This window comes from Protomyctophum parallelum (genome assembly GCF_964188405.1).
Source record: "Protomyctophum parallelum genome assembly, chromosome: 11".
Lineage (NCBI taxonomy): Eukaryota > Metazoa > Chordata > Actinopteri > Myctophiformes > Myctophidae > Protomyctophum > Protomyctophum parallelum.
This window is the reverse complement of record NC_139707.1, coordinates 51,004,887-51,019,358: the sequence shown is the minus strand read 5'-3', so window position 1 is coordinate 51,019,358 and position 14,472 is coordinate 51,004,887. Positions and strand designations below refer to the sequence as shown.

At 43.0% G+C, this 14,472-nt stretch overlaps 1 protein-coding gene across 1 annotated transcript; it reads left to right on the top strand.

The window, feature by feature from the left end:
* Nucleotides 1-9,198: 9,198 nt before the first annotated feature.
* On the top strand, nucleotides 9,199-14,225 carry LOC310867077 (uncharacterized protein; the record flags this gene model as incomplete). Its single annotated transcript, XM_083776872.1, has 6 exons — nucleotides 9,199-9,327; nucleotides 11,173-11,315; nucleotides 12,204-12,268; nucleotides 13,228-13,353; nucleotides 13,671-13,769; nucleotides 14,110-14,225. 6 exons carry the CDS (start codon nucleotides 9,199-9,201, stop codon nucleotides 14,151-14,153), a joined length of 606 nt encoding a protein of 201 aa, XP_083632998.1. The 3' UTR covers nucleotides 14,154-14,225.
* Between the last annotated feature and the right edge of the window lie 247 nt (nucleotides 14,226-14,472).

Here is a 14,472-nt window from a genome sequence, read left to right as displayed (position 1 = left end):
TGTAGTTTATGACTGCTCCAACAGTAGAGATGAAACTGTATAGTTTATGGCTGCTCCAACAGTAGAGATGAACCTGTGTAGTTTATGGCTGCTCCAACAGTAGAGATGAACCTGTGTAGTTTATGGCTGCTCCAACAGTAGAGATAAACCTGTGTAGTTTATGGCTGCACCAACAGTACACCAACATTCAACTTGGGAGAGAAACGGAATGTCAAAAAATGCATTGCGGTGGTTGAGACCAGAGCCATAGAGTAATGGTTGAGACCAGAGCCATAGAGTAATGGTTGAGACCAGAGCCATAGAGTAATGGTTGAGACCAGAGCCATAGAGTAATGGCTGAGACCAGAGCCATGGAGTAATGGTTGAGACCAGAGCCATAGAGTAATGGTTGAGACCAGAGCCATAGAGTAATGGCTGAGACCAGAGCCATAGAGTAATGGTTGAGACCAGAGCCATAGAGTAATGGCTGAGACCAGAGCCATGGAGTAATGGTTGAGACCAGAGCCATTGAGTAATGGCTGAGACCAGAGCCATAGAGTAATGGCTGAGACCAGAGCCATAGAGTAATGGCTGAGACCAGAGCCATGGAGTAATGGTTGAGACCAGAGCCATGGAGTAATGGCTGAGACCAGAGCCATGGAGTAATGGTTGAGACCAGAGCCATAGAGTAATGGCTGAGACCAGAGCCATAGAGTAATGGTTGAGACCAGAGCCATAGAGTAATGGTTGAGACCAGAGCCATAGAGTAATGGTTGAGACCAGAGCCATAGAGTAATGGTTGAGACCAGAGCCATAGAGTAATGGTTGAGACCAGAGCCATAGAGTTAAGGTCATTACACACTGGCAAATTGGCGACGCGATATATTCGTGCGAATAATTCGCATTTAAAAAAAAACAATTGAAGTCCATGCAAGCTTCCACATCAGTGGCGAATGTGCGAAAATGCGACCGTTTTCGCTTTTATTTGTTCGCTCTGGTGTCGTATTTTGCAGAGATTCGCAGGCGAACTGCAACATGCAATATTTCGCATTTTCAGATCGCTTATTCGCATCGCGTCGCTAATTCGCCAGTGTGTAATGACCTTAATGGTTGAGACGAAGCAGTGAAACGTCCTGAAAGATACATAACGTCGGCCTTACCCGATACCAAATCTCTCTGTTGTATGAACACAAGGCTGCTGTATTTTATACCTCATCCTTGTCATGCTTTAGCTATTGAAAAATAGCAGATCTACAAGCTCGTAGCGCGCCACAGAGTGGCGCGCTTGTAGGTCTGCTATTTTTGAAAAGAATCGAAGAACGACTGACATTTCTTTAGAATCTGATCTCAGGTCACAATGGGTTATAATCAGACCAGTGTGTGTCCAGTGGAAACCTCGTATGAATCTGATCTCAGGTCAGAATGGGTTAAAAAGTTTACAATCATTTAGTTGTTTTGTTGCTCTGTGTGACTCGATGGAGTACATCCAGTACAAGGAGGTGAATTTACTGCAGGGACTAAAACCGAAGATGTGCCGGTCTGTGTGGACAGAGAGCAGAAGTTATCCTGGGCTCACCCCCAGAGAGGTGAGGACAGAGAGCAGAAGTTATCCTGGGCTCACCCCCAGAGAGGTGAGGACAGAGAGCAGAAGTTATCCTGGGCTCACCCCCAGAGAGGTGAGGACAGAGAGCAGAAGTTATCCTGGGCTCACCCCCAGAGAGGTGAGGACAGAGAGCAGAAGTGTCCTGGGCTCACCCCCAGAGAGGTGAGGACAGAGAGCAGAAGTGTCCTGGGCTCACCCCCAGAGAGGTGTGGACAGAGAGCAGAAGTGTCCTGGGCTCACCCCCAGAGAGGTGTGGACAGAGAGCAGAAGTGTCCTGGGCTCACCCCCAGAGAGGTGTGGACAGAGAGCAGAAGTTGTCCTCGGCTCACCCCCAGAGAGGTGTGGACAGAGAGCAGAAGTTATCCTCGGCTCACCCCCAGAGAGGTGAGGACAGAGAGCAGAAGTGTCCTGGGCTCACCCCCAGAGAGGTGTGGACAGAGAGCAGAAGTGTCCTCGGCTCACCCCCAGAGGAGGCAGCATTGTGTCTGCTCGTAGCAACCAGCACACACTGCTTTATCCTGGAGGAACGAACCCCTGGCAGGGCGAGAGACCATCTGTCTGCACTGTGACACACACAGAGAGAGAGAGAGAGGTGCGGGGGTGAGAGAGAGAGAGAGAGAGAGAGAGAGAGAGAGAGAGAGAGAGAGACTGTTGAGCTGTTATGGATGCCCAGGATTACTAATTTATTTTTATTTAACCAGTGAAAACAACACATTGAGCCACTGTTCAGAGACAGTGGCTCAGCGGTATAGAGTGGCTGGATGGTGTAACGGCAAGGTTCCCGGTTCGATCCCTGTGGGCTCCCCCAGAGTTAGTGTCTAAGTGTCCTTGAGCAAGACTCTGAACCCCTGATTGCTACTGATGTGCTGGTTGGTGCCTTGCATGGTTTCCTCTGCCATCGGTGTATGAATGTGTGTGTGAATGGGTGAATGTAATGCACCATCTATGTAAAGGTGTGTGAATGGGTGAATGTAATGCACAATCTATGTAAAGGTGTGTGAATGGGTGAACGTAATGCACAATCTATGTAAAGGTGTGTGAATGGGTGAATGTAATGCACAATCTATGTAAAGGTGTGTGAATGGGTGAATGTAATGCACCATCTATGTAAAGGTGTGTGAATGGGTGAATGTAATGCGCCATCTATGTAAAGGTGTGTGAATGTGTGTGTGTGAATGGGTGAATGTAATGCACAATCTATGTGAATGTGTGTGTGAATGGGTGAATGTAATGCACCATCTATGTAAAGGTGTGTGAATGTGTGTGTGAATGGGTGAATGCAATGCACCATCTATGTAAAGGTGTGTGAATGGGTGAATGTAATGCACAATCTATGTAAAGGTGTGTGAATGGGTGAATGTAATGCACCATCTATGTAAAGGTGTGTGAATGGGTGAATGTAATGCACAATCTATGTAAAGGTGTGTGAATGGGTGAATGTAATGCACAATCTATGTAAAGGTGTGTGAATGTGTGAATGTAATGCACAATCTATGTAAAGGTGTGTGAATGTGTGAATGTAATGCACAATCTATGTAAAGGTGTGTGAATGTGAATGTTATGCACCATCTATGTAAACTGGTGTGTGAATGTATGGGTGAATGTAATAATGCACGATCTATGTAAAGGTGTGTGAATGTGAATGGGTGAATGTATGGGTGTAATGGGTGATTTATTTTTATTTTTTTTAACCTTTATTTAACCAGTAAAATCACATTGAGACTGCGTCTCTTTTACAAGTGGGAACTGGAGGCCAAGAGGCAGAAATAAAAATTACACTTCAATACCACATCGTCATTTTGAACCAGCAAATACAACATCCATAATACACCTTAAAGTACCTATATGCATAAATACAACAAGTCACCTGTCCTACTTTTTTAGTAGCAGGGCAAAAGACACCATATACACAATTCTACACGATCTGAGCCCATATAATACATATATAGGCGTGAACACATAGGCTAGTACATATCCACACATGTGCAGGTGTTGGGTTGTTCATCAAAGATGATCCTTTTGAAACTTCTCACCCCCCTCAGATTTGAATGCTGGTAATGTAATCCATGTTAAGCGCTTTGGATAAAAAGGCACTTTTACATAAATGCACCGTTTATCAATCCAAAAGCTAGCTTCTCTGTTTGGGATGGGTTCAGGTCAGGCCAGTTGGCCGTCGGTCAGTTTAAGCGCCGTTAAACACCATGAGGTCACGTCGGTACTCTTTGGATAAAGGCGCTTTATATAAATGGCACCATTTAGACAATTTATCCTATTTTGACCTGAGGCCGATTCTATAACAAAATTTAAATCGACTTCATGTTTCTATGTCAGTGTTTTTTAGCACATTCTGAACGGGAACCCATTTTGGTGTTAGCATCATGTCATGCTTTAGCTATTGAAAAATAGCAGATCTACAAGCTCAGAGCGCGCCACCGAGTGGCGCGCTATACGAGCTTTATAGGTCTGCTATTTATTTATTTTAATCGAAGAGCGACTGACATTCTTAGAATCTGATCTCAGGTCAGAATGGGTTTAATCAGACCAGTGTGTGTCCAGTGGAAACCTCGTATGAATCTGATCTCAGGTCAGAATAGGTTATGTAATCGGCCGACCGATCACCCAAATATGTTGTTTACAGGGTATAGTGTTGTTCCAATAGCAGATCTACAAGCTCGTAGTGCAGGTCACCGAGTGCAGCGCTATACGAGCTTGCATATCTGCTATTTTTCAACAGTTATAAAGTATAACATAATGCTTTAATCAGACCAGTGTGTGTCCAGTGGAATCCTCGTATGAATCTGATCTCAGGTCAGAATGGATTAAAACACCAAAAGGGGTTCCCGTCCTGAATGGGTTATTTTACTCCATAGTTACTGGTAGTTTGGGCTCCATGGGGGGGGGGGGGGGGGGGGGGGGGGGGGTTGCCTGGAAAAGGAAACCCAGCATCTCCATAAAGCTTGTCAACTAAACGTACTGGAGCACAAAGTACTCTTAAGATCTCCTGGTTAAATAAATGGCCGTGTTGACTGAGACTCCAGTGAGTGTGACGTTTCCACTGTGCCTTCTTTGCGCTGTTATAATGCAGTGTTGTTTTCGTCGACTAAAACTATACGACGAAAAATGTCCGTCGACTACCTTTTTCCACTGAGGAAAACGAAATGAAAACTAAGCTACGGTGACTAAAACTGAGACTAAATATACTGACAATTTCGTCAACAAATAAAAACGAGACTAAAATGTTAGGAAGGGACTAGTGGACGAGAGATCCAGTATAAGTTATTTTACAATTAGTTGCATGCTGAAAATAGCAGATCTTACAACTTGTAGATCTGCTATTTTCAGCAAGTGTAAAAACAGTCATTACGACGGCATCAAGGCACCACCAAAATTTTAGTCGACTAAATCAACCGTAGATTTAGTCAACTAAAATCTTATGATATTTAGTCGACTAAAATCTTATGATATTTAGTCGACTAAAACTAGACTGACAGTAAAACATTCCAGGTGACTAAAATGTGACTAAAACTAAATGAAAACTATTCAAGAGACTATAATGACTAAAACTAAAATAGAAATTTGCATGCCAAAAACATGCTTAAAGGACCACTTCACCACTTTTCAACCTATCTTCATATAATAGGTCCTCACAAATCATCCTGATAAAATGGCACGATTTATTTCTACTCAGTCTGTGTCTCATAGGAGGGCTGTGGGCAGTTTAGAAAACGTCTTCCAGTGACATCATCATTAGGCAGATTTTTTAGATTGTCATTATCGTGAGAACGATGGCTTCCATTTTCGCATTGCAACTTTTCAGGACTAGAAAGCCTGCAGTTTCTATTGGCTTGTATTCCCCATCGATGATGTCACTGGAAGACGGTTTCTGAACTGCCCACAGCCCTCCTATGAGACACAGACCGAGTAGAAAAAAATTGCGCCATTCTTTCATGATTATTAGTGAGGACCTATTATATGAAGATAGGTTGAAATGTGGTGAAGTGGTCCTTTAACTTGCACCTCCGTAATTTTGTGTAAATAATTATGGACCATGGAGCCTAGTACTGTACATACTGTACAATGAAGCTGTTCACACAAAGTTGACCTAACTTTGCCGCTGCAGGGAAAACATGCACAGTAAAATACCGTGTTTAGGGTTAGGGCTCAGAAAGCATGGAATACGTGTATATTACAGGAAACTCCCGTTAAACTTTACAACAAACTCCCGAATTGCACCACAATCACACCTGTATGTTACCGTATATTAACTGTATATTACCGTATATTAACTGTATATGCTGCTAAACTTGAGGTTTATACGGGCGAAATACAGTGCCCATAATTGCCCGTTAATAATAATAATAATGATGTAAAACCTTAAGTTAAAATAAGCTTTTAAAATGTCTACATTGAATTAGTGTTCTCGTCTCATTCAGTTGTGAAAACAGACACTTGTGAAAAAAAGAGTATAGGATATGTAAAAGAGTATACAGCTATTTATTGATTGATTGAATACTTTAATAACCCTGTAAAACCCGGATTAATTTCTACTAGCAAAAAATTGATTTCAACCTTTACTACTAGGACTTAACAGAGGAAATAATGTAAAAACAAATATTATTATTTAGCTAATTTTATGCACATTTATAATAATTATTAAAATAATAATAATAATAATAATAAATGAATAATTAACATTTGGGGGATATCTTTCACAATAATAAACAAAACATGTTCTAGACATTCTAATGATCACTAAAAACATATATTACAGTTATTTTTACTTACTTTTATCAGGGTTATAAAGGTCAAAGGTCATATGTTCAAAATTGCCAGATATTTTTAATTTGTGTGAATTTCAGCCTCTGTGGCGGTTATTTATATATGCAAATATCATGACCAAAGTCATTGAAATGGCATTGCAATGAACATCAATTATGACGTTTAGGTGAAAAAAGATCATGAATGAATGAATGAATTACAATTACAATTTAGGCATTTAGCAGACGCTCTTAATCCAGAGCGACTTACATTTAAGCAAGAACAAAAGCATGGGAATACATCACATAAAAGTATTTATCATGAAACATGCGTAAGCTAAGAAAGTAACAGTGGAATATCTATATAATGAAACTATACATACACTATACATATAAACTATACATATTTACTACTATGCTATACATATGTACTATGGCGTGCTATGACTAAATACAATACAATTATAGTGCTGTCTACATAACATGCTATAAGTCTGTATAAAATGCTATCTAAGCCAACATAAATGCTATCTAAGGGGTTAGGGTAAGTGCTATGGGCCATGATGGAGTCTGAAAAGGTGGGTTTTCAGGCTACGGCGGAAGATTGGGAGTGATGCTGCAGTTCTGACTGCAATGGGAAGTGCATTCCACAGTTTTGGAGCCAGAAGGGAGAAGAGTTTGGGACGTGTGGAGCGTTGTCCCGGCGTTTTTAGTGAGGGTACTTCCAGCTTCCCTGCGTTGGCTGATCTGAGTGCGCGGGAGGGTTTGTAGGGTTCAATCATGAATGAATGAATGAATGAATTAAAATATGTTGTATATTGCAACGCTGGGTGTTACAGGGTCAGGCTTTGGGCCAATAAGCCCCTTATAGGGCCCTATAGGCTTGTTTCCATTGTGGTCCTCTGTATAATACCGGAATCGGTCGGAATCGGCAGATATGACCCTGCAAAATGATACCGGTCGTAATTTCATAATCGTGAATAATAATGATAATCTTTATTTATATATAGCACCTTTCATACATACATGCAGCTCAAAGTGCATGCTTCACAGGGCAGGTCACAACAATATACTACAATATAAAACACAAGTAGTTAAAATGATAGAACATTAATGGCAAAGAACAAAATAAGAGTATAAAAACATAAGAGGAAAAAATAAATAAAAACACCACATGCAGCAGATCAGTCAGGACATGCAGGGTAGGAACACACATATTAAAACTCAACTAAAAGCAAAGAGTGAAGAGGTGAGTCTTGAGTTGGGATTTAAAAATGTCTACAGAGTCCCATATATGGGGGACAAGGGGAGAGCAACCTAGTCCCCATATATGGGGGACAAGGGGAGAGCAACGGACTTGAACTCATGCTTCCTTCATGCCTGAGTGTCCAAGTTGCTCCTTTACACCTGACAGGGGGAGTTTCCCTGGTTGGACGTAGCGCGTGGAAGGAACATGTTATTCCAACCAGTTCCTTTCCCTAGAGGGTGCGTGTCTGAGCTGGAATGGGTAATTTATGGGATGCTCTGCTACACTTTCATGTGAAATGTACCCATTCTGCAAACAGTCAATCAATCAATCAATCAATCAACCAACCAACCAACCAACCATGGCCCGGGGACATTTTGCTTACTGTAGGCCTATAATAAGTATAAACAATACTTTAGTTTTAGTTTTGTCTCCAACACCACTGCAGGGTTCAAGTTGTTTAATTAATTCATGGAGGGAACAGCTGTGCATGGCCCAGAAGGTTTCCGCCTGCAGCAACGACCTTAACCCATTCTGAACGGGAACCCCTTTTGGTGTTAGCATTATGCTATGCTTTAGATATTGAAAAATAGCAGATCTACAAGCTCTTAGCGCGCCACCGAGTGGCGCGCTAAGAGCTTGTAGGTCTGCTATTTTTAGAAAAATCATGAACATGGTGGTGCAAAGCTTTGAATATATATATATATATATATTCTTTCAGAGCGAACGTTTTTAACTCAAATATTTGCTTCTGGGGGGGGGGGATAGGGTCCCTGACACAACACATTTTCAGATGGGGGGGTCCGCGGCCAATTTCATATATTTTTGGGGGTCCTTGACTTGAAATATTGAGAACCACTGATGAAAAAAAAAGACATTTTAAAAAAGACATTTTTATTTATTTATTTCGACGTCAGGCCTAAATGTCTTAATCAACCCCCTAACCCCTTCAGACCTGAAGACGTGTTTTTATTAAACATCATTTTAAACTTGAGTTATAAAAATAAATAAAAAGAATAGCAGATCTACAAGATCATCGCGCGGAGTGGCACTGAGTGGCACCGAGCTATGCTGTGCTATGAGCTTGTAGATCAGCTTTTTTTTTCTTTTGAAAGTTCAATATTTTATAGCAAAATCTCTGAATGTATTATTCTTTCATGTCAAACGTTTTTTTAAACTCATATCTTTGCTTCTTTGCAGGTCGGTGCCTGAAATAACAGGGATTAAGTTTGACATGAAATAGTTTATAGAACCACTGACATGCGGAAACAAACGTTTTTATAATCAGAAAACTGTCCGAATCTTTTGAAAACATTGTTGTAGAATCTGGTGTCTGGGTCTACATGGGCTAAATAAAATAAAAAAACACATGAACGGAGAGAGAGGGAGGGAGGAGACTTCTTTTAGGGGTGGGGGGAGGTCTCTCCACCCCTCAATTCCACCCCCCCCCCCCCTCCTCCAACTCTATTTAGGCCAGGGACAGAGTGAGTTGTGGACTTATTAGATTCCGTAACAGTAATACAGTGAGGCGTCCAGTCTCTCTCTCTCTCTCTCTCTCTCTCTCTCTGTCTCTGTCCCTCGGTGTGTCTCTCTCTCTCTCTCTCTGATCCAAAATGGCCGCCGCGGTCCAGCAGCTCCTGGTGGCGTTCCTGCTCCTCGCCGTTTCCCTCGTCTCGGCCGACGTCGAGGAATCCGACTGCAAGGAGGTGGTGAAGCCCATGGTCCTAGAGAACACCAACTTTGTGAGTTTATATTATTCATGTTATAATGATTCATTTATACACGCTTAATCCCATTCTGGGCGGAACCCCTTTTGGTGTTATAGCATTATGTTATGCTTTAGCTGTTGAAAAAATAGCAGATCTACAAGCGAGTGGCACGCTATACAAACTCGTAGGTCTGCTATTTTTGAAAAGTCGAAAGAACGATTGACATAGAAACATAGCTTCGTCAGTTTTGTTTTTGTTCCATTCCTAAGACAATTTTTCTGCTGCTCTGATGCACAACTTCTCAGGAAATACCTTATTCTCTCAAGATGAAGCGTACTAGTCATTTCATTTAACCAGTGCTTAAATGCAGGAGCCTCCTCCTTTTTCCAGTGTGTCAGAATGAGTTTTTTTGCTGTAATCAGACCATATGAGAAGAGTTGTTTCTGTGCTCTCGTCCAACTGATATACACATTAAAGAAATATGTATTTTCAGTGATTTTCTTAGTTTTAAGTGTAACTGTGGTAGAATTGCAATATTACACTTGAGGGTGTTGTTTAACGTGATTATTGCCACTTCAGTGATGCTTGCAGAATTTGGCTACGTCTCGTTCCTGACTGCATCACTGTTGTGGCAATAATCACGTTAAACAACACCCTCTAATGTAATATTGCTTCTGTTTGCCTTTTAAAACTATAATCTCACCTGGCAGATATGACAAAAGTCTTGAAAGTATAAAAATGATAATCTTAAGGTCTCCACACACCGGGCGTGAATTCGGATTTGTAAGCGGCCGGTGCGTGATTAATCCGTCCTACAATCTTACGGCTAGGTCATGCTCATCATGTCATGCTCATTTTCAGCACAGCTGGAGAGCCAATAGTTGTTCTGCTTTGGTCAGAACAACTACCCCTAGTAATAATAATAATAAAACTTTATTTGTATAGCACCTTTCATGCCATGAAATGCAGCTCAAAGTGCTTTACAGAACAATGGAGAAAAAAAATGAAAATAAAAGCATAAGGCATAAACATAAAAAAAGAGCAGTAATGCAATACAGTGAGGACATGAGTGTAACAAAAAATATCAATTAAAAGCAAGGGTGTACAGTATTTGCCTGTCTGCTTCCTGATTGGTTAGTCATCGCGACCGTTTTCTCTTTTTTTTTTTTGACCAATGACAAAGCTGAATACCAAAATAAATTATAAAAAAATAAAGTTAATTAAAGGTATATTCAGTGATTTCACTCAAAAAACCTTAGCTTTCGTTTTTGGCTGGGACCTAAGCCTTTCATCCAATCAGGATAGAGAGTCAAAAACTGGGGACAGGGAGGAACTCCTTATATGGTCAGCACACTCTATAGTAGAGAGGATTATCACAACAAAACCAGAAAATAAGTGATATTTGAATTAAGTGAAATCACTGAATATACCTTTAAATTGTTGACATAGTATTGCTTATTATAGCAGCTTTAATTTGTATTTATTTATGTATAAGGTATAATTAATTATATCAAAGTTTAAGCCCATGGTCCTAGAGAACGCCAACTTTGTGAGTTTAATTTAATTGTTTATGTTTAATTATAATAATTATTAATGATCAGTCAAGCCCACCTGGATCGTTGGGTGTTCCCTGTGGGTCATTCAGCCTTTTTTTTGGGGGGTGTTTTCGGGTGTTTCCGGGGTGTTTTTGGGGTGTGTTTAGCTCCTGGGTCGCTGGGTGTTCCCTGTGGGTCATTCATTCTGTGTTTTCGGGTGTTTTCGGGTGTTTTCGGGGTGTGTTTCGGGGTGCTTTTAGCTCCTGGGTCGCTGGGTGTTCCCTGTGGGTCATTCATTCTGTGTTTTGGGGTGTTTTCGGGGTGTGTTTCGGGGTGCGTTTAGCTCCTGGGTCGCTGGGTGTTCCACGTCGGAGCCTCCGATGACGACGACAGCCTGAAGCATCTCAGGAAGGTGAAGAACTCCTGGATCCACCTGACGGAGACCAGCGACAGCGGAACCCTCAACCTGCGCTGGGGAGAGAAAGTGTGAGTTAAACTACACTACCCAGAACACCCTGCTGCATGTTCACTACACTACCCAGAACACCCTGCTGCATGTTCACTACACTACCCAGAACACCCTGCTGCATGTTCATGTTCACTACACTACCCAGAACACCCTGCTGCATGTTCACTACACTACCCAGAACACCCTGCTGCATGTTCACTACACTACCCAGAACACCCTGCTGCATGTTCATGTTCACTACACTACCCAGAACACCCTGCTGCATGTTCACTACACTACCCAGAACACCCTGCTGCATGTTCACTACACTACCCAGAACACCCTGCTGCATGTTCACTACACTACCCAGAACACCCTGCTGCATGTTCACTACACTACCCAGAACACTGTGCTGCATGTTCACTACACTACACAGAACACCCTGCTGCATGTTCACTACACTACCCAGAACACCCTGCTGCATGTTCACTACACTACCCAGAACACCCTGCTGCATGTTCACTACACTACCCAGAACACCCTGCTGCTGGGGAGAGTCTGTGTGAGTTAAACTACACTACCCAGAACACCCTGCTGCATCATTGCATGTTCACTACATTACCCATAACACCCTGCTGCATAATAGAGACGGCACCCGGAGGAAACCCTGAGGAGAAATGGACATAGTGGCCGAATTTGGTATTGCAGCGCTGGGCCAAACACATAAACGGCGCGCTGGTCCGTTGACTAACATTGTGCACATTCACGATGACACGTGAACGCTGTTTCACAAGTGGACGCGTGCAATGATAGTCAACGGCAGCGCGTTCATGTGTTTGGGGTAAATCCATCCCAGAATTGGAAACCCCTGGAACTCCCTCACTTTGGGAACCGCTGATGTATCAAACTCTCTCTCTCTCTCTCAGCAATGGGAAGTGCATGCACGGAAACGCCAACTCCACCTACCTGGACCTCTCTCCAAACGGCACCTGTAAGTATTACAACAAATAACCGTAATGTATAGCGTAACTGTGAACATGTACGGTAAATAACCGTAATGTATAGCGTAACTGTGGACATTTACGGTAAATAACCGTAATGTATAGCGTAACTGTGAACATGTACGGTAAATAACCGTAATGTATAGCGTAACTGTGGACATTTACGGTAAATAACCGTAATGTAGCGTAACTGTGAACATTTACGGTAAATAACCGTAATGTAGCGTAACTGTGAACATTTACAGTGAATCTAAACATTTTCATTTCAATGATGTCTGTAAGTCTTGTCATGTCACAGTTTAGTGGTTTTGGTAAAACGTGACTGTGGCTCAAGAGGTAGAGCAGGTCGTCCAATCAGGGGCCGCTGTGGCTCAGGAGGTAGAGCAGGTCGTCCAATGATCCATGGGTCGGCGGTCCTCCTCTGTGAGTGAGTGTACGTGTGTGTACGTGTGTGTACGGTTGTAATGCACGTAACTGGAGAACCGTTTGACCCACCGACTTCACATTTGACACACGCGGTCCACCCCCCCACAGGGAGTGCGGTGCCCGGTGTCGAGTCGGTCGGACCCACGGTTCTCCAGAACCACCACAAAAGGCTCTGGCCAGGCTCTGCCAGTGGGCCTAATGAGGCCAACTCCTTTCACCTGGTCAGGCTCTGCCAGTGGGCCTAATGAGGCCAACTCCTTTCACCTGGGTCAGGCTCTGCCAGTGGGCCTAATGAGGCAAACTCCTTTCACCTGGGTCAGGCTCTGCATGCCAGTGGGCCTAATGAGGCCAACTCCTTTCACCTGGGTCAGGCTCTGCCAGTGGGCCTAATGAGGCCAACTCTTTTCACCTGTGCAATTTCCAGCCTCTGCCTCGGCGTTCCCAAGGAGGCCGCTGGCCGACTGCACGTACAGGTCTAGTTAGTTATAAACTTTTGACCACTTTAATTATCTTGTTTTATTAGTCATAAACTTCGACCACTACACCACCATCAACAACGGGACGTACTATGAACTGGGGCCAGACGCTTACACCTGGTTGGACAACGCTTCAGACAACTCCACCCATCACAAAGACATCATCGCTTTCAGTGAGTATATAAGCTCCACCCACCACGATGACATCATGAACTCCACCCACCACAGTGACATCATAAGCTCCACCCACCACAATGACATCATAAGCTCCACCCACCACAGTGACATCAGCGAGTACACACAAAGATTATGTGGTGGAAAAGAAAGTACTCAAACACAAAATTATTTCTACCATATGTCTGTCTGTCTGTCTGTCTGTCTGTCTGTCTTTCTTATGTCTTATGTCTGTGTCTCTCTGTGTCTCTGTGTCTCTCGATGTCTCTCTCTCTCTATCTGTGTCTCTGTGTCTCTCTATGTCTCTCTCTCTCAGCGAGGGACGGTAAGCTGGACGATGTTCATCTAGAGATCTTTAAGAAGCAGGTCGCCTGTCTGGACTTCCACTCCGTGCTGCACTTCGGAGACAACATGGGTACGCGTTGGTCCATCGATCGATCGATTGATTGATTGATTGATTGACCCACCTCTTCAACATTGCCTTCACCAGCTAACCCTTTTCACTGTCTTTTAATGTATTTTTAGCTTCTAGTGATTATTTCATTTTTCTAATAAAGTTGTTTTTATTTGTGTTGTTAACTCTGTAAAGACCCCCCATGTAAAGCGTCTTTGGGTACACTCAGAAAAGCGCTATATAAGTTTGAGATATTATTATTATTATTATTATTATTGATTGATCAATTATATACTTTATCAGTCATTAAAATAAAAACGGGATACGTTGACAAAAATGACAATTTCTCGTTTGTTTTCAGATCTGTGTCCCTCTGACGAGAAGGATCAGACCGTCTCTCAGTGAGAACGACGAACAACCAACGGAACACCGACGGAACAGCCATCGTCGACTTGACTCCTCCTCCTCCTCCTCCTCTGCGCCGCATCTTAACCGCTAGCTAGCTCGCTCGCCAAACGCTAGCTCGCCAACCGCTAGCTAGCTCGCCAACCGCTAGCTATACGATCACTGTCCTCCACACACCGTAACCCCCGCTATGTTCCGCTAGCGCACAGCGCACCCGCCGCTATAGCTATCAGCGCCTGTTTATGTCTCTAGTCGGCTTTAACGCGATCCACCATGAATACATAATGCGTCGAAACCACACAGTCTGACTGCAGCAGCG